The sequence below is a fragment of the Euleptes europaea genome, chromosome 2 (genome assembly GCF_029931775.1).
Source record: "Euleptes europaea isolate rEulEur1 chromosome 2, rEulEur1.hap1, whole genome shotgun sequence".
Lineage (NCBI taxonomy): Eukaryota > Metazoa > Chordata > Lepidosauria > Squamata > Sphaerodactylidae > Euleptes > Euleptes europaea.
The window spans coordinates 108,803,190-108,828,550 of NC_079313.1; the positions used below are offsets into that span (position 1 = coordinate 108,803,190).

General features: G+C 43.8%; 1 protein-coding gene across 2 annotated transcripts in view; it reads left to right on the forward strand.

Moving 5' to 3' along the window:
* The first annotated feature begins 1,149 nt into the window (after window positions 1-1,149).
* L3MBTL1 (L3MBTL histone methyl-lysine binding protein 1) overlaps window positions 1,150-25,361 on the forward strand; it is a 35,819-nt gene continuing 11,607 nt past the window's right edge. The window contains exons 1-16 of one of the 2 annotated variants that reach the window (XM_056844306.1): window positions 1,150-1,282; window positions 2,758-2,981; window positions 4,130-4,274; window positions 6,294-6,438; window positions 8,414-8,540; window positions 11,354-11,441; window positions 12,936-13,021; window positions 15,705-15,809; window positions 16,844-16,979; window positions 17,460-17,560; window positions 18,912-19,063; window positions 20,827-20,903; window positions 21,516-21,601; window positions 22,219-22,329; window positions 23,964-24,078; window positions 24,656-24,752. In XM_056844306.1, coding sequence (XP_056700284.1) covers window positions 1,153-1,282; window positions 2,758-2,981; window positions 4,130-4,274; window positions 6,294-6,438; window positions 8,414-8,540; window positions 11,354-11,441; window positions 12,936-13,021; window positions 15,705-15,809; window positions 16,844-16,979; window positions 17,460-17,560; window positions 18,912-19,063; window positions 20,827-20,903; window positions 21,516-21,601; window positions 22,219-22,329; window positions 23,964-24,078; window positions 24,656-24,752 — 1,925 coding nt within the window. In that variant the 5' untranslated portion in view covers window positions 1,150-1,152. The remainder of the gene's footprint in view (window positions 1,283-2,757; window positions 2,982-4,129; window positions 4,275-6,293; window positions 6,439-8,413; window positions 8,541-11,353; window positions 11,442-12,935; window positions 13,022-15,704; window positions 15,810-16,843; window positions 16,980-17,459; window positions 17,561-18,911; window positions 19,064-20,826; window positions 20,904-21,515; window positions 21,602-22,218; window positions 22,330-23,963; window positions 24,079-24,655; window positions 24,753-25,361) is intronic. The other variant, XM_056844307.1, reaches the window with a different exon arrangement.

The window sequence follows — 25,361 nt, forward strand, 5'->3', positions numbered from 1 at the left end:
CCATAGAGTCTAATTGCCAAAGCGGCCATTGTCTCCAGGTGAACTGATCTCTATCGGCTGGAGATCAGTTGTAATAGCAGGAGATCTCCAGCTAGTACCTGGAGGTTGAGCAAACCAAAATCAACACCTCTGCACTAATATCGAAGATAAGGAAAGTAGTGCAGGAATCTTAGGCTATAATTAATACAACACAAATGAGTGAAACATAAAAATGTAATCAATGCATACAATAGTGGAAAAGGACAAACATACAACTATATACAATAGTATTTCAATAATCCACAAAGGTATGTATAAATATATTTTCTTCAATAGTCCATAAGGGTACATAGATCCAAGAAGATTCCAATAGTTGGTCACAAGAACTCAGCAAATGTGTAAAAGACTATTATGAAAGGAAGACGGTCGTTTCATTCTTCATCAGTTCCATTCAATTCATGCAGTTCAAAAGGTATACACAAAATTCAAAAATTCATTTCTTCCCCTTAGGGATAAATCTTATAACTATATCCATTGGCAATTGCAATAGTCCATATGACTTAAAATCTATAGAGGATATAGATACACTTTGTGTATCCCTTGTGGAACGGTTACGTTTGCAATGACTTCTTGAAATACTATTGTATATAGTTGTATGTTTGTCCTTTTCCACTAGTGTATGCATTGATTACATTTTGATGTTTCACTCATTTGTGTTGTATTAATTATAGCCTAAGATTCCTGCAGTACCTGGAAGTTGGCAGCCTTATTCCTCACGGTCACACCTGCCGACTACTTCGGGGCTTCCTTTGGATTATGCATGCCTTTCCCACCTGTTAGAGGTCGCCTCGCTCCCCCCCCCTTCATTTTGCTCACATTTTCCAGATTATAGCTAAAACAGCATCTGGAAAACGCGGGCAAAACGGGGTGGGGGGGTGGGAGAGCGAGGTGATCTCTGTCGGGCATGAAAGTCATGCATAATCTAAAGGAAGCCCTGAAGCAGTCGGTGGGGGTGACTGCAGGGAAACATCCCTGCATAAAAGGCCAAAGTTCATCTCAAATCTGGTCTCCTCTGTCATTGAGCCACACATGGTGTTACTGCTCCTCCCAATTGCTAAATGGGATCTTTCACTGGTTGTATTACAGTTCTGCGCCATACGCGTAGGCAAAGTGATGGATGGGCGAGCAGAGATGGAGGTGATAAGAAGCACAAAAGGGAATGGAACCGGGGAGGTCAGTGTCCACTTGGTTGAGAATACCGTGCAAAATGCCCACGTACCAGCAACTGCCTTCATCATACCAGGTAGGTGCTCAGGGCTCTGAGGCTTAGTTACTGTTCTGCATGCAGAGGTTTTTCAAATGCCTCCTGTTGTTGCCCGGGCAAGTAACCCACTTCTTCTGCAGAGATGTTGGCTTTTGTTGACTTAGTTCACTTTGCAGTTGAACACGTTTACAATATGAACCCTTGTCGCAGATGCCCCTCTTGGTACAATACTGTGCACTGCTCTGTAGGATTCTCCATCCCCCTCCAGTTCTCTTTGAGGATGGCAAATTCTGCTCATACATCATTGGGGCAACCTGTTTACTTGGATGGACCCTGGAAGGTTGTGAGTAAAGTAGAAAAATTAAAACCTGAGCCAGAGCTGGAAGCCATGGAAGACAAATATTCTGGAGCAGTAGAAAAAAGGAAGAATACAGTAGCACCTTAAAGACTACCAAAATTTCTGGCAGGGTATGAGCTTTTGTGAGCTACAGCTCACTTCTTCAGATATCAGATGGAGATATCTGAAGAAGTAAGCTGTGGCTCACAAAAGCTCATACCCTGCCAGAAATTTTGGTAGTCTTTAAGGTGTTAGTGGACTCTTGTTTTTATCTACTGCTACCGACAGACTAACACGGCTACTCATCGTGAAATATTCTGGAAGCAATGACAGATACAGAAGTACACCAGAAAGAAACGAGGCAATCTGTAGGGATGTGCTTTAAAAGCTCAGATATGCTCTGTATTTATTGATCACAGCATACTTGGTGTGAGGCAAAAGAGAGAATGTTCCTTTTATTTAGCTTATGCTGTCTCAGAGCTCATGAAGGCCCATGGTTTGATTAAACCCCAGTTAATTTTGCTGTCTGAATGCAGACAGTCCAACAAACTGAAGTTTGTTGGTTGTCAGCAAACTGGGATTGTAGAAAAGGGTTTGTAGCTGGGTTGTTAATGCACAGTTTTATGTTAAACTTTGGTTTGCTGGGTTATCTAAATTCACAAACTACTGTTTTATTGTGTAGCAGTCGTTCTCATTGCCGGGCCACAGAGATGGCAGTACAGATAAAATGTTCTCCTTGCTGGGAGGTGGAATGCATAAAAAAGCAAACAAACCAAGGTTTAAACTTTATGCTCAGTCTGGTCTTTGTTATTTGTGGTTTGTTTCAACCATGGTTTGTGCAACAAACAATGGTTAGTGAATGATACTGGTTGATGAACCCAAAACCTGTTGCATGAATTGCAGTTGAAACAAACCATGGTTATTGTGATGTCTGAGTTCAGCCCAAAAAAGCAGCTTGTGTCATGCCCATCAAGCACCCCCATCGCCTGATCCACCCAACAGTGGCAATTCGACTATATAAAATTATATAAAAGGGGTAGAAAGCCTTAACATACTACATGAGTAATTGACCTTACATGTAATGTGGTTAAATCTGGCTGCTTCAGCTATGGAGCATGTGGGATGTGCACATCTGGATATGAAGATGTTGTACTACTGTACTTTCTCTCTTTGCAAGCAAACACAACCACTGTAAACCTTCCTACAAGCACCTTAGAAATCCAGCGATTCCCGCGGGAACCTCAGAAAAACCTGGGGGCAGAGAGGCAAAGAGAGGGCACAGGAAGCGAGCCAATCACAGCAACAGTCATCCCCCAGATCAGTGGAGTACAGACCTGCAACACTATCCGGGTTCTGGAGTGGAAAGATGGGGTAGCCACACTGCCTGGAAGCAATCTAAGGGTAAGTGGATTACTACTTACTACTGCTTACTACTACTTACTACTGTTCCCAGTCATCTTTTGCTTAACCTGGGGAGTTTTTGAGCGTAATACTTGGGTGTTGGGTATCACTGTGGCTCTTTTAAGGCTGTGCAAAATATTCTTCGGAGTGGGAGGACTGAGTCCTTGCGTTCCAAATCCTTTGCTGGATTGTCACTTTCTGTGTCTTCGGTGGCAGCAGTGTCTCTGATGAAAATGTGTGGTCCCATCTGAAACAAAACACAGCTTTGTCGACCATCACTTGATTAACCAGCATTCAGTTAATTGTCAAGCTAAGTGGATGGGGGACGCAAACTGTCCCCTCTTGTGTCTGGGGAAGATAACTTTGGAGCCCTTCACTGCTGCTCGGGTGGGGCAGAAAACGGAGTCGGCTGCTGCATCCTCTGCCAGGCAGGTGAAGGGGAAAAGCTTTCATCTCACCAGAGGGGTGCAGATGCTTGGAAGTGGCATGGGCTGGGAAGCCCTGCAGGCTCCTTGAGGCTGGCCCCAAACATGGCTGCTACTTTCTGCAAGCCTGCCTCTGGCCGTGGGTGGGGAAGGTAAGAAGTCTTCGGTGCCTGTGGCTGGGCTGGCCAGCAGCAGTGCCGAATAGGTGGTGGCTCTTGGGCCTTGGCATAGCAGCCACCTGGTGTAGTGGTTAAGAGCGGTGGTTTGGAGTGGTGGACTCTGATCTGGAGAACCGGGTTTGATTCCTCACTCCTCTCCACAAGCAGCAGAGGCTAATCTGGTGAACTGGGTTGGTTTCCCCACTACTACACATGAAGCCAGCTGGGTGACCTTGGGCAAGTTACAGCTCTGTTAGAGCTCTCCGCCCCACCTACCTCACAGGGTGTGTTTTGTGGGGCAGGGAAGGGAAGGTGACTGAAAGCCGGTTTGATTCTCCCTTAAGTGGTAGAGAAAGTCAGCATATAAAAACCCAACTCTTCTTCTTCTTCCATCAGTGCCCATTTATACTGTTCGTAATGTACATTGTCCCAAGTTCCTTGGAAGAAAATTGAGATACAGAAGTGATAGTACCATCTTATTTCCGTTCCAGCACAGTACCGCCACTCCCAAATGTGTTTTCCCCCACCCACTTGGCTTCTAATCTTCTGTCCCTTTTCGATGCAGTTTCGAATAAATGAATATGGGACACTAAAAGTGGTCAGTGCTGACAAGCTGTCACCTGTGGAGCCCCTCAAGGAGTGCCATTCGGAAAGAGACGGGGATGTTGAGATGGCCCCTACCAGCAAGGACAATCCTACTGTGGCTCAAGGTGAGGAGGCCTCTTTGGCAGGGGTCCGGAGGACTGGATTCGATAAACTGCCAGTGGAAAGTGCTTGTAGTCACTGATCTATCCAGCTTCCCCCAGTGGTCTTCTGAGATCTCCAAAAAGCTGATCCTTGGACTCATGGGAGCCGCATGGTCAAAATGCCACAGAACACAGCTGGCAGTTGTCAACAGAGGGAATCAGGCAGTGTTGCCCTTCTGCTTCCTCCTTGCATAGATGGAGACTTTTGCATCAGTGAAGGGGTTGGTATCTTTACACCTGTCCCGTGGCATTTGTTCATGAGACCCATGAGGGCCAGCTTTTTGGAGGTCTCACGAGGCTTCTAGGAGCATGGAGAGATGGGCAAGATCTGCAAGCAAGTTTGCTCTTGCCATTTGTAGGGTCCAAAACCAGAACTTCAGGTTCAGGTTCTACTGTAGAATCCGTGCTGGGACATGGGGAGACTGAGAATGTTGTGTGAGGTGCAGTAACTTTCTCTTGCTACTTCACTCATCTTATATGTTTAGGGAAGTGTACAGCTGGAAAGTGTTGTGGCAGTTTCTCAGATTGTGTCAGTCTTTTTCACAAACATTGCCAACTTTCTCTGATGTTCCAGAGTTCGTTCTCATTTATCCAGGCTAATATATTTTTTTTCATTTTGGCCATATTCAGGTTCTGCTACAATATGGCTGTCGTGCAGTAAAATAAATCTTAATTGATGTTTGAGTTTTGAGTCCAGTGAATCGATTCATTAATCAATAAAATTTGTATACAGATGTATAAGAGAGAAATATTAATTTGAAAGAAAAAAACATTTATCTGTGGTGGCGGGTGTTCCATAAAGGAGGCATTCTTTAGAGGAGGTTTCTTATAGGAGGGAAGGGCTCTTTTTTGAGATGACACCTCCCTCCTGCTATTTTTGGTGGTGGAAAGTGCCGTCAAGTCACAGTTGACTTATGGCAACCCCTTGGGATTTTCAAGACAAGAGATGTTGGGAGGTTGTTTGCCATCACCTGCCTCCGCGTGGACTGAGAGAGTTCGGAGAGAACTGTGACTTGCCCAAGGTCAACCAGCAGGCTTAATGTGGTTTTCCAGATTAGAGTCTGCCGCCCTTAACCACTACACCACGCTGGCTCTCTCTTTTTACTTGAATTAAAAATAATTAATGTTTTCATAATCTTTTGACCAGTTAATGTGTGGCATCTTTTTAATCAATCAAAATATTTTTAATCTGTTTGATTAATCCCCTGGAACCATTGTAATGTTAGTTACAAGCACGGCGTAGGTCCATGTATCATTGCAGACAACTTAAAATGAAGAGCCTGTGTGGTGTAGTGGTTAGAGTGTTGCACTAGGGTCTGGGAGACCCAGGTTCAAATTCCCACCCTGCCATAAAGTTCATTGGGTGACCTTGGGCCAGTCACTCTCTCTCAGCCTAACATACCACACAGGGTTGTTGTTGCAAGTTAAAATGGAGGAGGGGAGAATGATGAGATAAGCTCCTTTAGGTCCCCATTGGGAAGAAGAGTGTGGTATAAATATTTAAATAATTAAATAAAATGGGCCTTAGCAGTGACATGACCTGTGCTTATGACTTAGTACTCAAATGATTGTTTTGCCACGGCAGAAATGGGGCTGACAGAAATAGGCTTCCATTGTTCTGGGGTTTGCTGTCATGTAAAAGGTAAAGATAGTTCCCTGTGCAAGGACCGGGTCAATAATAACCCGTGGAGTGACATCATATGATGTTGACTAGGCAGACTTTGTTTACAGGGTGGTTTGCCATTGTATTCCCCAGTTGTCTACACTTTACCCCCAGCCAGCCAGGTACTCATTTTACCAACTTTGGAAGGATGGAAGGATGAGTCAACCTTAAGCTGGCTACCTGAAACCAACTTCCGTTGGGATCGAACTCAGGCTGTGAGCAGAGCTTTGACTTCAGTACTGCAGCTTACCACTCTGCACCGCGGGGCTCTTTGCTGTCATGTAGCTTATTTTAATTTGCTTCTCTTTTTGGTTCTCCAGACTTGGTCGTTCCAGAGCCACCCAAACTTCCAGGTGTGGACAGCATGTGTCATTGCAGTACCTGTGGCCGGAGAAATGTTTCCGGGACAGCCCAAGAAGGCAGAGGGTTTTGCAGTGAAAACTGCCACCGACAATTCAAAGAAAGGTAAAGAAGCTGCTAAGCTTGAATAATGAGCAGGAAGGAATGGGTCCAGGAACTGTCCATGGGACAGGCTATCCATTTGTGTATGTACACAGAGAAGGAAATACAAGTGTGGCCGTGGACTGGAAGCTGTCATTCTTTTGGGTGGGTTATAGAGCATAAAGAAGGGATGTTTCCATTCTCTGGGTAGGGCTGCTTTATGAGTCAGACCTGAATTGAAATTTTACGAATGAGATTTAACTTCTTAAAGAAACAAATTCAGACCAGAGCAAGACAGGCTAAAGAAAAACCGTATATCCACACTGCAGACTGAAAATGGATTGTTTAATCATTCCCTTTCTCTTGGGAGCCCTTTGAATAGGGTTGCCAACAAGCCTCGAAAACAATGTTCTGTCCCTGTAATAGAGACTTAATACGTGGAAATGGGCATTTGAAGCTTTTCATGGTATGGAGGTAAACAACATCCCCCTGTTAAGTAACAGCCCATTAAGCCTCTGTTAAAGGGACAGGATGTTTTTCAGCCCTACCTTGGAACTGTAGTTTTGTGAACCAGATTGGGAATCACTAACCCTCATCAAATTCCCAGGATTCTTCGAAAGAAGCCAATCGTATCAAGGAAGATGGCTTTAAGTTTGCAGAGCGAATCTATTTCAAGTTTTCAGCATGTCAGAATGGTCGGGAACACAGATTTTGTAGAGCTCCCCACAGATGTCCCTACAATCCATGCATCATAGTTGTGCATCTAAACTTCGCGGCATTCACAGCTTCAGAGGTTTCCTCTCCATATATGTATTTGCCTGGTTAGGATTGATTTTGTATGATTTGAACATCGTGTCAGAATCAGCCCCGTGGCCTTGAGTGTGACCACCTTTTCGTACAGGAAGGTGTAGGGCAGAAGCTCTGTTGTCTCTGGGGCGCATTGATTTTTCAACTTGCTGACCATTTGAGCCACTGAAATGCTTGGAGTCTGGACAAGTAATCCACAATATCACCGCAGCCTCCTTCCATACTGTTCTGCATCAGCAGACAGTGGACGAGGTATTCCTAAGCTTGTGCAAATGTTATCACGTATGGGCCTTTAAATATTTATTGTATCTGTAGTCTAGCCATCTTCCAAGGAGTAATAGAATGGAATACATAGGGTTATCCTATATTATGCTTGCAACAGCTTTGAGGGGAGGGCTAGAGCTGATCCCATGCAGCAGTGATTCTCTGTGTAGTGTCCACATGGCAGTTTTCTTTTGCCTCCGCGCTCCCCACACCACAATTTCCTCCCTGCTACTGGAGAGCTTTGGGGGGGGGGGCTTTAAAAATGTCTAGATTACTATTGTATTATAACAATCTGTTGCCACAATCGCTAGCTCTTCATAACTCCTAGCTTCCATTTTTTTAAAGCAAGTATCTGGCCCCCTTTTGTTATAGAGATAAAGGGGCTGAGATGAGGAAAATGGTGCTAATGTGGGCAGGATCTTTAAAATGCACACCTTCTTGGCCATATGGCATGCTTTTACAGCAGTCCTTCCAAAAAGATCATATCAAACAAGATTTGGGAACTATCGCAGCAGATCAGAGGGAAAGCCCCAAAAGTGGGCAATTAGGGAACAATGTCAAGTCAGTGCCCAGAATAACCTGCTGCAGTTTGGATGCCAAATTGGAGCAAAACCTCTGTGTGTGGAAGGATCCTTGGCTGAGAGTTAGTGACTTTCCAAAGGCCACCTTTGAACGCCGTAACTAAAAGTCAATCTGAACCCTTGTCTTTCCAATCCAAGTCTCATACTGCTCACTACACTATACTGTTGATTCTGTCGCAGACAGGCTTGTCCTCTTTATCAAGGCTGTTGTACAAGGACTCCACCTCCACTGTGTTTCTACACCAATCGCAGTGTGGTTGCAAGAATGGGCCAGTACTGAGTAGGAAGCAGTTCCTGTGGCTTAGAACATATTGTCGGTAGATGCCCCCTAATCCCTTGCTTTGCAGGTCTGTCATTGTAGAGAACTCTGCCGGCAGCACCAATTCCACTGAAATCCTCAAGCCGGTGAAGAAGCGGAAAAGGAAAGATTATCAGAGCCCCTCAGAAGAAGAGGAGGAAGAGTCTGAACAAATGGTATGATTGGGTTATACTCACCGTAGTCTCTTATGGCTCCAGTTCTGCATGCACACATTTCTTCCTTTGATTGGCTGGAACCAGGACCAGCCATACCATGAAGCAATCACTTTGGGCAGTAGATTTCTTAGGGTGAGCTGGGGATGCAGTTTAGAGATTGCAAGGATGGGACAAACACACACCCACACATGCAGTTATTTCCCTGGAGCACATCTCCATACAGAATGTCCCTTGTTATAAGCCAGGAAATGGGCCTACGTACTAGCTTTGCATGCAAAATGCACAAATCCCTTTGCTTAATAAAAACGGTAATTGGTCAACCTAAATTAATAATATGTAGTATTAATAGTATTAATTAGTAATTAATACAGGTGGAGTATCCCTTATCCGGACATCCCATACACGGACTGATCCGAAAACCGGACCCTTCGAGCCGGCATGCAGGCAGAATTGTGCTGCCTACTTTTAATGTTTCCTCTCACCTAAAAAAATAAAATACAATGTACACAACATCGTTGGAGGAGAATGAAAGCCTGCCATTGTTAGTTTGTTGTTGCTCTTGTTTAAAAGCTGATACAAGTATTCTGGTGAGATAGTTACACCTTTGCTTTCTGATGGTTCAATGTACACAAAATTATTAGAAATATTGTTTAAAATTACATTCCGGCTATGTGTATATAGTATACTTAAAACATAAATGAATTCAGGTCACATTTCCAAGATATCTTACTACGTATATGCAAAAATTCCAGAATATTCCAATAAAGGAAAGATCCAAAATATGGACCACTTCTGGTCCCAAGCAGTTTGGATAAGGGATACTCAACCTGTAGTATATATGCCATTATTACCAGGAATAAAAAAATAACTCATGTTCTCAAAACTGCTGGACTATTTTTGTAGTTTAATCTTAAACATATTTAAGAACAGGCCTTTAAACTTGGCTGAATTTTCACTTCTTAAATCCTTGTGTTCCCCCTCCTGACACATACAAATTTATGTATTCATTTATTTAGCATACTGCTAAACCTCTTTTTGACAAACAAGGTCTCTATTAAGCTCCTGTGTAGGTTCTTGCTAGTTGATGATGGATAGAAGCTTTCAAAGCACATAACTGATCAGGCTATTTAAAAATCTACAATGAAGCCACATCTACCTGCAAGGAAGGGGCTTCAAAGACATGACATCTTACATGAGTCAGGACTTGGGTGCCCATCCCAACTTGTCACACAGAAAAACAGGGTATCTTACCTTAAGAGCCCTCTGTTGCTCCATTCAGCTCAACGCTGCAGAGGAAATATGTGAAGCTGGAGAAGGGGGCAAACAGGACCTCTTCAGGGCCATTTCAACTGGTGAAAACTGTGCAGGAGGGAAGCTAGAAGCCTCTCCTTCCCCCATGTAGAGCTCTGAAGCCAAATGGAGCAACAGAACACTGTTAAGATACCTTCTTCTTCTGTGTGACAGTGAGTCGGGACAATGGGGAGGGGCCCTGTCTCAGCGGTAGAGCATCTGCTTGGCATGCAGAAGGTCCCAAGTTCAAGCCCCGGCATCTCCAGTTAAAGGGATTAGGCAAGTAGCCTTGGAGTACATAAGAACATAAGAAAAGCCATGCTGGATCAGACCAAGGCCCATCGAGTCCAGCAGTCTGTTCACACAGCGGCCAACCAGGTGCCTCTAGGAAGCCCCCAGAGGAGATGTTAAAGACCTCTGTTTGTGACCCTGGAGAGCCGCTGCAGGTCTGAGTAGACAATACTGACTTTGATGGACCAAGGGTCTGATTCAGTATAAGGCAGCTTCATGTGACGGGCACCTGTGTCTCAACGTGTGTAAGATAACATCTAGTTTGAGCATCAGGCACAGCTTATATGGTTTGTATTGAGGCTTCCAGTTCCAGTTTTAGGAGTTTGCCGCCCTAGGAGGGCTCTAGGTGAGTTTCAGCTTTGAGACTACAAGTAAACTGTGTACTCCCACATTTTCCACTTGCATATTTGCAAATATATATTATAATCAATAATGCCAAGGGGCACCAAGCGGAGGTCCTTTCTCCTAGTTCCACCCTCTGTCCCCAACCTTGGAAGAATGAAGTCAGCCATTGCAAGGAAGTCCCATGGAGTCCGATGTCTGCGAGGCGGTGGGTCAAAAGATCGTGGTTGACTGTGTCAAAGGCTGCTGATAGATCCAATAGGAGCAGCAGTGCTGACCCACCTCGATCTGGCTGTCGTCGGAGGTCATCTATATAAATATTAAATATATATATTGCCGTCAAGTTGCAGCCGACTTATGGCAACCCCATAGAGTTTTCAGGGCAAGGGATGTTCAGAGATGGTTTGCCATTGCCTGCCTCTGCATAGCAACCCTGGGCTTCCTTGGCGGTCTCCCATCCAAATACTAACCAGAGACAGCCTTGCTTAGCTTCTAAGATCTGATGAGATCAGGCTAGCATGGGCTATCCAGGTCAGGGCGACAAATATATACATTTTACAGAAATAAAGCAAGATTCCAGTACTCTCTCATCACAAGGCAAATGGTTATGTAACATCTGCCTTGGAGTACATATGAACATAAGAAAAGCCATGCTGGATCAGACCAAGGCCCATCAAGTCCAGCAGTCTGTTCACACAGCGGCCAACCAGGTGCCTCTAGGAAGCCCCCAAATGAGACAACTGGAGCAGCACCATCCTGCCTGTGTTCCACAGCACCTAATATATTCGGCATGCTCCTTGCTGCTCAGAGTACTTGCTGCTCAGAAAAGTCAGGGAGGGTAAATCAACTGGGTAGTTATTCAGAGTATGATTTTTGTCTATATGACCTAGGAAGTGAAGCAGGAGGAGGCAAATGGCTCTGGAGGAGAACCCCCTGCTAGCAACACTGGGAATGAAGAATGGAGTACAAGTCAGCTGGGTAAGCATGTCTCACTTGCTTGAGCCACCCAAGCATTCTAGGGCTGCTTCCACACAGGAATGTTTCAGAATGCAGGAGGACCTTGCATTAAAGAGGAATGATCCCATGACACTGTGCTCATTTTGAGCAGGAGTCACAGTGTTCCCGGAAATTTCCCCTTTTAAGCCAGGGAAAAACAAAGCCTGATTTTTCTCCCGTTTAAAGGTAGAACTGTGGGGTGGCTATAAGGTGGAACATCTGCCTGGTGTGGGAACAGATCCCTGCTGCGCTCCACTCCCCACTTAGCCCTTTAAAAATCTTTTTCCAGTTTCCCTGCTGAACATTGCTGTAGCATTACAGTGCAGCTTGGTACTGAAAGGAAAAATTAAGCAGAGAGTGTCTGCAATCACCCTCATGGCCATGCTTTTGCGCAGGTACGACTTGGGCATGACGGAAGAGGCAAGGTTTGTGGGGTGACAGCAGCAGCAAGTGGTGCAGGAATGGGGAGGGGTGTGTGAACATAATTTTCCCTTGTTCTGAATGAATGAATGAATGAATTTTATTTGTGGTCAAAGACGAATAAATACACACTATATGTAACAATCCTACAGCATTTCAAATAAAATAGGATATAAAAACTTATCAAAATTAAAATCAAATTACCGCATAGTAATTTCACTACTATCTCTTTCTTATAAAGATAACAGCCATCAGGTTTCGCAACTTTTGAAATCCAGTAGTTTAAGTTCAACTTTATCTGCATCTTTTTAATTTACTACGTACTTTAATCTCCGCAACGCAAAATTTGGCCACCTGTCTTGTGGTTGAAGGGTTTTCGTCCGCCATTAGTTTTCAAAGTTTATATTAGTTTGAATAACCAGATAGATTTTCCAATTGGAGAGGGGATAATATGGTGAGTTGAAGCTAATTATAAATAGGGCATTTAAAGAAAAGATGCTTCCTAGTCTCAAGTTCTCCGAGTTCACATGGACAGAGCCTCCTCACAAGCGGAATCTTATTATATCTACCTTCCGTTACAGACTATGCCGCTTGTAACTGCTGCAGTAGCAAGGTGGTGTGTTTCATTGCCCCCGTCTGGAAGAACCTTTGATTAAGCTGACTCCTTGGCTAAATACAATGTGTTGCTTTTTTCAGTCCTGCTCTTTGGATAACATTGCCAGCTGGCCAGGGGAGGGGGGGAATTCCCTTTCTCTTTAACAGAGATTCAATATGTGGAAATGCACAGCGGAAGCTTTTCATGGCATGAAGCTAAATGACATCACCTGATAACTGGTGCGGAACAAAGTGATATTAAAGCCACAGTTAGAGGGACCACTGTAGAAGTTGGCAACCCTATCTCCGGATGATGTGGGCTGAGCTCTGTGGTGTGTGTGTGTGTGTGTGTTGGGATAAAGGGTCATGATTTCTGATCCCAGGCCCCAATAGGACAAAGTATGTAAACGCCAGCAACATTGTTCTCAGTACATTTTTGTGTTTTGCTGTTCTCAGTTTCAGGTGAGGAGAAGACAGAAGGTTGGTCCTGGGCATCCTACCTGGAAGAACAGAAAGCCATCAGTGCCCCTTTAAATCTGTTTCAGGAAGTAAGTTACAAGGTTCCTTTATCTGGGATCTGTGGGTAGAGCTATGCTAGATACTTAGCGGTGGTGGAAAATGTTGTCAAGTTGCAGCCAACTTATGGCGACCTGGTGGGGTTTTCAAGGCAAGAGATGAACAAAGGTGGTTTGCCGTTGCCTGCCTCTGCATAGCATCCTTTGTGGTCTCCCATCCAAGTACTAACCAGGCCTGACCCTGCTTAGCTTCTGAGATCTGACGAGGTTGGGCCATCCTGGGCCATCCAGGTCAGGACATGCTTCATATTTATATGTGCTTTGATTATAGTTAAAACTATGGGCATTAGTTTTGTGAAGGAACAAGGGGTCCCTTAACAGATAATTCCGAAAAATACACCTAACTACAATTTCCAGATTTCTTTTTGGAAAATTCATGAACCATTGGTGTAAAACCAGTATTATATAGGCACAGAAGCATCTATATAGTTAAGCCGTATTAGTGAAAAAACATTCTCCTGTTACAATTCTCCCAGATTCTGTTCCTTATACAAAAGAAGAAGAGTTGGTTTTTATATGCCCACTTTCTCTACCACTTAAGGGAGACTCAAACCGGCTTACAATCACCTTCCCTTCCCCTCCCCAGACACCCTGTGAGGTAGATGGGGCTGAGAGAGCTCTTAATAGAACTGTAACTTGCCCAAGGTCGCCCAGCTGGCTTCATGTGTAGGAGTGGGGAAATAAATCCAGTTCACCAGATTAGTCTCCGCCGTTCATGTGGAGAGGAATCAAACCCGGATCTCCAGATCAGACTCCACCGCTCCAAACCACCGGTCTTAACCACTGTACCAAGCTGGCTCTCCATTGTGTCAATTTGTCCCATGTATCTGGGATATTTCTGCATGGCAGGAGGCATGAGCTGCCAAAATGTCACACAAATCGGCTTTAAAATGGCAATGTGACAGTAGTCGAAAAATTTGACTATAGCTTGCAGAGATGTGTGTTGTTTTTACTCAGAGAAAACATAACACAACTTTAACCATTCCTTTTCTCAATTTAAATTATATCAAAAATTCAATATTCTTTTTTCTGTCTTTTGTGCCAGGCAGAAGAAATTCATTCGGTATATATGTAACATATGTTTAGATCTACTCCTATTTCCATTCTGCCTGGATTCACCCCCTAAGCCCAAAGTCTAGCTGGAAGTCCCAGGCAAAGTGTGGGGCATGGAACTTGATTTGTAAGCAAGTATAATATGAGAGACTGTTTATTGCTTATATGGCACAGAACTTCAGTTGTGGCTTCTGTTATGATGTCCATGCTTGGCTTGGGACTTTGGGTTAACTCGACATTTCTCTTCTGCCATGATCTCGTGGTACCCAAAGGTACCCAAAGAAGGTTGATAAACAGCCTAATAACAGTATAAATACCAATGCGTTACATAAAATAAACTACAATACAAATAGTTTTAAAAATTCCAATTAAACCAAACGTGTTTTGGCCACAAAGCCTTCTTCAGTGGTTTAAATTCATAAAACACACACCGTAAAGTAAAAGTAGTTAGAATACAAAATACAACATCACTGACCAAGCTTTAAAACATTCATAAGAAGTAGGGCCAGCTCATTAATCCAAATATTTCTCTCTTCAATACTGGAATAAATTAGGAATAAATACTGGAATAAATTATGACCATCCACAATCGTTTTTCAGATTGATGTTGTCACTGGTCCAAATATCTGTATAAACAAGGTCAGAGAGAATTTTTGCTCGGTGGTGTGTATATCTGAAATCAGGAAGCAAACAATCAAGAAGCAAATGATCCAAGATAAGACATGGATGGTTAAATGGATGCAGAATTTCGAGGAAGAAATATCCTGCTATCAGTGGGAATCCTTATGGACAAAAGATATAAAATTTTCATCTAGTCCATCACTAAGAGAAAATGGCTTAATCTTGATATTGTGTCTAACCAGTATTATATCGAATACTTATGATATTAGTTTAGATTAGTGGAATGATTATTGTTTAACCACTATTATTATCATATCATGTCATATATTGCTTACAGCTACTTGAGCTGTTCTACTGTGTATTGTTTAGAATATTAGTGTTTTTTATACTTTTGCCCTTTCTTCTCATGCAGTGAACTGTAACTTCTGTCAAGTTAAGGTTTCTTACTTTTTCTTTCCTCTATATTCTTTCTTTGTACTCTGTTTTTATATATACCTATAACAATAAATTTTTTAAAAAGGACATCAGGAAGCAAACTATGACCATATTTGGAGCCCATAGATTAACATCTGTGACATTTCTTAAGGCGTATCTTCATACACTTGTCCCTGGAGTAATTTTGCAACTGTTTTAAAGGGCGGAATATATTTTACAAGATCAGGGAATAATTTATGCATGTGAATGTGGTTCATCAAAGAAAAAAGAATAGGGCAAGAGAAGAGATCTACATATAAAAAAAACACACTAAGCTTGCAAGATCTGAGCAAAGCTGTTAAAAGATAGGGCGTTTGGGTGATCATTAATTCATAGGGTCACCATAAGTCAGATTTGACTTGACAGCACATAATACACACAAGCTTATTTTGGTGTGAGGGACTAAAACATGATATTAAATGAAATGAGGAAAAAGAAGACAGCTTTTTTCCCGGTGGTAGCTACTTCTATGTCTTAAAACAGCAGCCGATTTGTTCTTTTCTTTCAGCATCAGTTGGTCAGCCAGCACAAGAATGGTTTCAAGGTGGGGATGAAGCTCGAAGGAATTGACCCCCAGCACCCCTCTATGTACTTCATTCTCACTGTGGCTGAGGTGAGATGGGTTTCCACCTTTGCACACTGCTGGGTATCGACTGCTGAATACCCAAAGCCCTTTTCTGTAGACTGGCTTTGTGCCTTCCTCGGACTCTGTTATCACTTGATTTGGATAAAGAAATGATCTCCACTGTGGGACCTGAGGGCATTATGGCATCTGCTGATGAGTTCAGCATCTGCTCCACTTGGAGCACTCAGAGGTAGGGTTGCCAGCTCCGGTTTGGGAAATACCTGGAGATTTTGGGGATGGAGCCTGAAGAAGGTGGGGTTTGGGAAGGGGAGGGACTTCAGTGGGGTATAATGCCATAGAGTCCACCTTCCAAAGTGGCCATTTTCTCAAGTGAACTGATCTCCGTCTCCTGGAGGTCAGTTATAATAGCAGGAGATCTCCAGCCACCACCTGGAAGTTGGCAACCCTATTCAGAGGGTTTTCCACAGAACCCTTTTTATTCTGGAAAATATCCCTTGTGGGATGTTGTTCATGTGGAATAGATAACATAAGGGAGCCATTTTAAAATCAGATGTACATTCTTGTCATTGTTAGTTGTACCTTCAGATTTAAGCATATGCAGCCTAATGTAGAAGACCAAGAAGAAGAGTTGGTTTTTATATGCCGATTTTCACTACCTTTTAAGGAGAATCACACCGGCTTACAATCTCCTTCCCTTCCTCTCCCTACAACAGACACCTTGTGAGATAGGTGAGGCTGAGAGAGTTCGAAGAGAACTGTGACCAACCCAAGGTCACCCAGCTGGCTTCATATGTAGGAGTGGGGAAACTATCCCAGTTCACCAGATTAGAGTCCACTGCTCTTAACCATTACACCAAGCTGGCTTCCAGGCATCCCTGAAGCAGAAAACCAGCTGGCGGTAATAGGATGTCTGGCCTTGCGGGCCTGTCAGAGTTTTGACAAATCTGCCTCCTACTGGCCAGAAAGAGAAATATCCAGTATGTTAGTATTATTATTCTTGAAGGTTTGTACAAGGAAAATGCACACAGCATGTTCCCTTCTCTTGCTTTTCCCGATTGCAGGTATGTGGTAACCGGATGCGTCTTCATTTTGATGGCTACTCTGAATGTCATGATTTCTGGCTGAATGCCAACTCCCCAAACATTCATCCTGCTGGCTGGTTTGAGAAAACAGGGCACAAACTCCAGCCGCCAAAAGGTAGGTGGATCGGCACCGTGTTTATTCTAACATAGCTCAAGGAAGGGGCTCTGTTTGGTGTCAAGAGTAAACTAACACTCCTGGTAAGGAATGAAGGTGGTAAAGGGAGACAATATAGAGGCTGCTGGCATGTAGACACCTGGATAAAATCCCCGGTTTAAGTGATCCATAATGCAAGCCTAAACAGAGTTATACCCTTCTAATCTTTTTTACTTCAGTTGGATTTAGAAGGGTATAGTTCTGCTTAGGATCGCACCGTTAATGTTGCATGCAGTGCCAATTTCATAGGTTTGCTGTGTAGGTATGTGTTCAAGAGAGAGAACCTCAATGTAGCGCCAGGTCTTCCTTTTAGGTTTGCTGTGTCCATCACAGGGGAATCTGCAAGCCATTTAAGAAACATCATCTCCATCACAATGGTTTCATTCGGTCAAAGAGTTTGACCTCTCTAATATGTCTCCTCTTTCCTTTCCTTTATGTGAGGATGTTTAGGTTATAAGGAAGAAGAATTCAACTGGGCCAACTATCTGAGGATATCCAAAGCTCAGGCAGCCCCCAAGCACCTCTTTGTGACCCCAGACAGTGTGAGTGGTTGCCTTTCCTACAAACTAACTCCTTTACATGGGATGGGCACAATAATGGCTGTGCTCTTGAAATGGTTGCAAAATAGTCGGCAACTTTTGTGCAATGAACAGCATCCCTAGAGTAAAATCAAGGGTGGGCTCGGAGAAACAGTTCAAGTCTGGCTACACAAAGAATTAGGGCTGTCAGTCAATAAATGAGCTTGCCAATAACTCACAGCCTTGCTGATTAGAAGCGTCCTCAGTCCGTTAATCAATTAAAGCTTTGGCTGATTAATCTACTGACTGAGGTAGTTCAAGCTAGCCTTAACCATTCTTGATTAGTCCCATGGCAGCAAGCAGTTCTGCAGCCACACAAGTAGGATTTTCTGTTCTGCATTGATTGTTGCTGCGGATACAGAGGCATTTGCTTTGGAGACAGAGCATCCATGTGGGATTTGTGTGTGTGTAGTTTTCTCTGTCAGTCATTCCACCCCCCTGCATTTTTCTCACTGCCAGCAGAAGGATTTTGAGAGCTTCTGAAAAAAATTGGCAATTGCTATAGCACTATAACACTATAGCAGTTATTGGATCTGTGGCCTAGTGGGGAAAGTGGTGACCACAGGTGGCTGCCAGAGAGAAAATAGCAATGATATGGGTGAGATCTTTCATAGAATCATAGAGTTGGAAGGGACCACCAGGGTCATCTAGTCCAACCCCCTGCACAATGCAGGAAATTCACAACTACCTCCCGCCCCCACGCCCCCGTGACCAGAAGTTGGCCAAGATACCCTCCCTCTTTGAAAATGAGCTGTTTCCCATTCAGATGGCATGCAGATATGTCTTGACTGTGCTCTCTCAGAAAAAATCGTAGTAAACGAAGTTTCAGAATGAGTGTGCCAAGGACTGGAAAAAACTGGGAAGTGGATGATTAGAGGACAGTATAATGTGAATGCTCTGAAGAAAAATTTCCCAGTTTGGAAGCAAAAGGCATGTGCCTCATTAATGTGTGTGTGTAAGGGGCTGATCACGTGGATCTTTCCCACTGGAACCTTCCTCCTTGCATGGGAGAGACCTGTGTGATCAGGCTTGCCCACATGTTCACTTCTCACACTTTACCCCTGCATCATTGAATTACACTGTATGGAAGCATTTTCCTAGACGCATGCCTATTATTTTGGGTGCGGTGGAACACAGGCAAGATGGTGCTGCTGCACTCGTCTTGTTTGTGGCTTCCTAAAGGCACCTGGTTGGCCACTGTGTGAACAGACTGCTGGACTTGATGGGCCTTGGTCTGATCCAGTAGGGCCTTTCTTATGTTCTTATGTTCTTATGCATGTGGAAAGAGGACTGTTTCTGTCTTCTATTTCTTCAGAATGCTACTCCAACAGGATTCCAAATGGGCATGAAACTTGAAGCAGTGGATCGTATGAATCCTTCTTTGACATGCGTTGCCACGGTGACAGATGTGGTGGACAATCGCTTTTTGGTGCACTTTGATAACTGGGATGACACGTATGACTACTGGTAGGCAAGAGATGAGCGCAGAAGAACCACTTTATTGGGCCAAGCATTGCCTCTAAACTCCCCATCAAATTTAATCTGTGGTTATATGTAAAGGCTACTGTACATTTGAAGTTCTTCTAGGAATGCTGAGGGAATCTGAAATGATATGATCTGGATAGCACTCTGGCTCAGTGGAAGAGCCATTGCTTTGTGTGCAGAAGATTCCAGGTTCAGTCCTTGGCATCTTCAGTTAGAAAGGACCAGGCAGTAAGTGACATGAAAGACCTCTACCTGAGAGCCTGGAGAGCCACTGCCAATCTGAGTAGAAAATAATAACCTTGATGGACTGATGGTCTGATTCACTATAAGGCAGCTTCATGTGTGATATTAATAACATTAATGACATTTATTGGAAGGGGTGTTTCACATCTCCAATAGGGTCACAATCCCTGCTCAGTCTAGTACTGCCTTTCTAAGCACTGTTGGCTTTTATTGCTGTTGCAATAGCAGTGATTTTTTTTCACATGAGCAATTGAAATGGGAACTGTATAGCCAAAAGCTGTTGGTTTTGTAGGCTTTCAATTTGTACATCACTGCTGTATCTCTTCCTTATGGATCCAATATGAAATGGTTGGGGTGTTCGGAGATTTTCCATGCCTGTGCCACAGGTAGTTTAACTGGGAAGTATGAGGGGGAAAGACTATGGAAATGTGTGAGAGGGTCTCTGGTATTGTTTCCTGACCCAGGACATAAAGTTTGCAAATATGTGAGGCGACAACACAGCTGGGATATGGGAAGCAGAGTGCCAAACCACAATAAGGGTACAATGTCATCTGACGTTTGATATGGGGAATGCAGAGGTGAAGTTTCCAGAGAAATAGGTTTGAAATTGACTCAATAAAGGAAGCCACAGCCTTCAATTTGCAAGATCTGAGCAAGGCTGTCAAAGATAGGACATTTTGGAGGAATTTCATTCATATGGTCGCCAGGAGTCGGAAGTGACTTGACGGCACTTAACACACACACACACACACACACACACACAGGTTTGAAATCCCTTTCTCTGGGAATATATGAGGTTAACTCAGATACCATAAGAGGCACAGCCAGCAGGAATCCCAGTGGATGGCTACATGCAAAGTGGCAAGTCCTGATAATAGAAGGAGAACAAGCTGGGTACCTTTGGCCTCCTCTTCTGTGATGTCAAGCTATTTCAGCTCTGTTGGCCCTGTCAGCTCTGAATTGCTACTATGATAACACCAAATTATTCATCTCACCCAGGAGAACACACAGCTCAAATTGTGGCTGGACTTTGATTTGAATTAAGCAAGCTGCATTGCAAAAGTATATAGTATCATTAGACCCCACACCAGGACATCATAAGGCCACACTTTGAATTTGGGATGCTGGCAATTTGGCAGCACTTCAGCATGACTATTGCTATCATCATAGAGCCAGAAAGTGATATTTTGAGTTGTGTAAATCATAGAAAGAGAGAGAGAGAAAGACCAAGCATGTCCCCAGCCTCATACAAGGAGCTAGGAACTGGGATACAACATATCAAATGCTACTCAAAACAACAAATTGAATCAGGAGAAAAGAAGTTTTCCTTACTGGCTTTGTTTCAGGAATCTGGGGAAGGGAAGCTATTGAAGATTTTCATTTCCCCTTCTATCAGTGTTTTGGATTACTTCCCTCTTTTTGTTAAGATGTGTACCTCAATTCCAGATGCTCCTGGAGTTCGTGGCGATTTTCGCTGTATAACCAATTTATTTGCATTGCAGGTGTGACCCCAGCAGTCCCTATATTCACCCAGTTGGTTGGTGTCAGGAGCATGGAAAGCCTCTCACACCTCCTCAAGGTGAATATGCAATCATTGCCTTTTCCATCCATTGTCACAGGTGTTTCCAGGCATAAGATCTACCCATTGAACTATACTGCTTAGTCCTTTTTTCCCATTCTGAAGGTTAATTCACAATCTGCATAGACACGACTAACTAAAAACTCATGGTGTCATTCATATGTTACAAAAAGCACACCTTTTTGGACTCAGAGATAATTTCTATGTCAAAGAAAGTTAATAAGTGAAGTAGCCAGGAGCCTTTGCGGAAAAATACATCCGGGCAGGATTTGTTGGAACTAAGACCGCTCAGTATACTCTGGAACTTTGGACTTCTGGGAGATGAAAGGGCGGGTGCCAGTATGCCTTTTAGTTTTTGTTTTGTTCAGTTTCCAACTTACCTTAGGAATCAAAGAATGCGCCTGTATACTGATTATGAAACTTGTAGCATATTTGGCCGGTCAAATATTCTTTTGCACGAGCGGGGAAAGAGACAGTACCGATTTTGAATTGGCTAGTGAGCTGCACTTTGTTGCATGTTTTCCTGAGTCCTTGAGAGCTTTTTCCAACTAGTGAAGGATTCTAAGCCTCTCTAGCAAAAGCTTGTCACTTGGCAGACTCTTTCATTTCCAGACTACCCTGACCCTGAGAACTTCAGCTGGGAAAAATACTTAGCAGAAACAGGTGCTTCTGCAGTGCCGGCTTGGGCCTTTAAGGTGGTAAGCAGCTGTTCTTTCTTGTAGCCTCTACTATTCATGTGCAAATATTTTTGGCAGGCATGAGCGGGTGGGATCCCATCTTGATAAAGGTCTAACTAGTACGTTTTCTCACTTCTGCAGTATGATTCCCTCTCCCTCCCATAGATCAGCCATTCTCCAAGGAATTTTTTTTAGAAATATGCAGGATGGTATTGTACATTGGTTAGAATGCTGGACCAGGTTCTGGGAGATCTGGGTTCAAATCCCCACTTTGCCATGACTCTTGCCGGATGGTCTTGAGTCAGTCACTCTCTCAGCCTAACCTATCTCAGGTGGTTGTTCCAGAGATAAAATGGGGAAGGGAGAACCTTGTGTGTTGCCCTGCAGAGAATGGGCAGCATGAAAATATACTGGAATGTCTGGAGCTTGGGAATCGTTCTGTTGCACCAATGAGTGGCCGTTGCAAGCTCCCATGCTAAGATTGGTTACTGATGGAGAGCATTTTGGGCACCATCCTCAAATAAGGAGCAAAACATGGATTCATGTTGAAACCCCCTCATCTGGACAGAGCTGGGCAGATAGAAGGTATTGCTGATACAATTGGCCTTTGCCCCACTCTTCATTCTTCTCTATTCCAGAGGCAACCCCATGGCTTCCTGGTCAACATGAAGTTGGAGGCGGTGGACCGAAGGACTCCTTCCTTGATTCGAGTGGCCAGCGTTGAAGATGTCGAAGACTACAGGATAAAGGTAGAGCCCTCTTCTGGCTCTGTGTTCATGGATGATCATGCGATCACTCTTCCTGTCTCTGTTTTCTTGTTTTGTGATGGTGTTCTCATAAAAGCATCCGGAGGAAATAAGAGATATTTTTTCCCTTCCTTGCCACAGAACTAAAGTGGGAGGAATGGTCAATTAAGCTTGCTTCCCACCTGCAGCTCACTGCTATCTCAGGGTATGTGTATTCTGGCATTGTACGGAAGCACCAGAAAAAAATGTGGCACTGGGTATAGAATTCAGCATACTAAGAATCTCAGTTTTCATCTTTTGGGAAAGAGATGGTTTCTAAAGTTTATGGTTCAGAGTACATGCGTTGAAGCGTTCGGGCAATACCTATTGAAATCCCTGACTTGTGGGAGGGGTAATATTTTCAGTGCCCTGCATAGCTGACTATAGATCCCAATGGCTAGTGAAAACAGAACAGATAATGCAAATAAAACAAGTGCATGCAGATGTCTTTCTTTTGTAAAATTTAGGTGGCAGGAATGAGCTGTTCTTGCTGCCGAATTTTGTTGACTCTGGTGCGAGTGTTGTTAGTTATTCTACCTTTTTAGTAGTGCACACCCACAGAGGGCAGGATTGACACCTGAGGGGCCGTTGCTCCTCCTATTATAACACCTTGAACTCGACCCACATTTTCTCTTTGTGCTAATGGGGTAGGACGGGGGGGGGTCATAGATTTTCTTCTTTTAACATAATTGCATGCATCTAGAAAGTTCCTCAATCCTGCTTTTAAATATAGTCTTAGATCTCTGTGACCCATTGACAACAAAAACTGGGTCTCCAGATGCTAATTTTTTGCCCCTAAGCACTTCTCTCCTGTTTTAATAAAGCTGATTACATTTTGCATTGCACCTTTGCATTCTGACTCCCTTCTTTGCAGCACCCCTCCCTCCTTCTGACTGATAAGGGCTCAGGGATCACTGTTCCTACTTGCATCTGACGAAGGGAGCTTTGACTCTCGAAAGCTTATACTCTAGAAATCTTGTTGGCCTTTAAGGTGCTACTGGACTTTAATCTTGTTTTTCTACTGCAGGCCAACACGACTACCCACCTGGGTGTCCACATTTCCACCATGAAAGCCATTCCTTTTTATCATATTTGAAAAGCATTTGCATGAACACATGAAGCTGTCTTACACTGAATCAGATCCTTGGTCCATCAAAGTCAGTATTGCCTATACAGACCGGCTGTGGCTCTCCAGGGTCTCAGGCAGGGGTCTTTCACATCACCTTCTTGCCTGGTCCCTTTAACTGGAGATGCCGGGGATTGAACCTGGGACCTTCTGCATGCCAAGCAGATACTCTACCACAGCCCCTCCTCCATGTTTGAAGGCACTCTGCAAATACCCCTCAATGAGTGGTTAGTCGGCTGAAACTCCCAGTGAGAGGCTCTTGTGTATCTTTAGTCCGGCAAACACCCTTTGAATATTACCCCAAAGAGGTGTTTTGTCTGCAGTGGAAAGAGGGAATTCAGCCTTCGGTTTACCTTGCAAAGCAGCCTTTAATGCATTTGTGATCCACAGCCTGCTTATCACTGCCTTCCATGTTTTTTTGATGCTCAGGAGCCTGAAATCTAACAGCAACTGACTTGATTTCTGCCCATAGATCCATTTTGATGGTTGGAGCCATATCTACGATTTTTGGATTGATTCAGACCACCCAGACATTCATCCTGCGGGATGGTGCTCCAAAACTGGACATCCGTTGCAGCCTCCTCTCAGTAAGTACGAACGCTGAGTGAGATGCGATTCCGCCACCTATGAAAGGATAGCCACAACAGTTCTAAGTAATAATTAGGCGATGCCTATAATTTTTCATTCAAATTATTAAGAGTGTATGGTGCAATAATTGTTGGATATAGCAATAACTTTATAGCAAAAAAATATACAATATTTCTTTTTGCTTCTCCCTGCAGTCTGCAAATTTTGTGTCATGCTGACGGGCCCTCTGTTTGCCAGAGGGTGGGCCTTTGTTGAATATAACTAGCGACAAACCAGCATTCAAAACCCAAAAACAAACAGCTTAAAAAACAAACAAACAAGATTTCCCCCCATAGCAGTTAATTATCTGCTTCCTAGTTCACTGTTATGGACAAGAAATTACATGTGCATGTGATGGATTGGGGAAAGGAAGAAAAAGCCTGTTTAAAGCGATTTTAATGATTTGGAAATAAGACTGGAAGTAAGCATTTACTTTGCATAGCTACAGAACACTCATATGGGAAACCTGCTTGAAAACAGTATTATGGCAGCTAATAAGAATCCCTCATCCAGACTTTTGTCTTCCCTTTTGTGCAGGGCCAAAGGAACCCGCCTCTTCTGCCAATGGGAGCTGCTCAACCTTGGCGTGTAAGACTCTCCCCAGCCCCAAGGGTTCCAAATACAGCTTTCACAGGTAAGCTTTCCCCATAAGATTCACAGGGGAATGCCTTGTGAACTCTGTTGCCATAGCTTGCATTACTCTAAGTTGCCCTGAGCTGTAACTGAATCAAAAAGTGTGCTGCCCATGCAGGGGGGTTGGCATATGTGTTGTCAAATATATATACAATGTATGTCCCACCAGCCATGTTGGTAGGTGATGTAGTGGTTAAGAGCGACGGACTCTAATCTGGAGAACTGGGTTTGATTCCTCACTCCTGCACATGTGCAGCGGACTCTAATCTGATGAACCGGGTTGGTTTCCCCACTCCTACACATGAAGCCAGCTGGGTGACCTTGGGCTAGTCACGGTTCTCTCAGAACTCTCTCAGCCTCTACTACCTCACAAGGTGTCTGTTGTGGGGAGAGGAAGGGAAGGTGATTGCAACCCACTTTGAGACTGCTTAAAGGTAGAGAAAAAGCAGGGTATAAAAACTAACTCTTCTTCTTCAGTATAAACTTCCTCCTTTTGCTGGCTGCCTGATGGGTCACAAGGGGAGTATGCCTTTAGGCCGAATTGGCTTGTGGGACAGTTCGCCAACCATACACAGAACTGTGTATCTTCTCTGATACCCTTTCTGTTCTC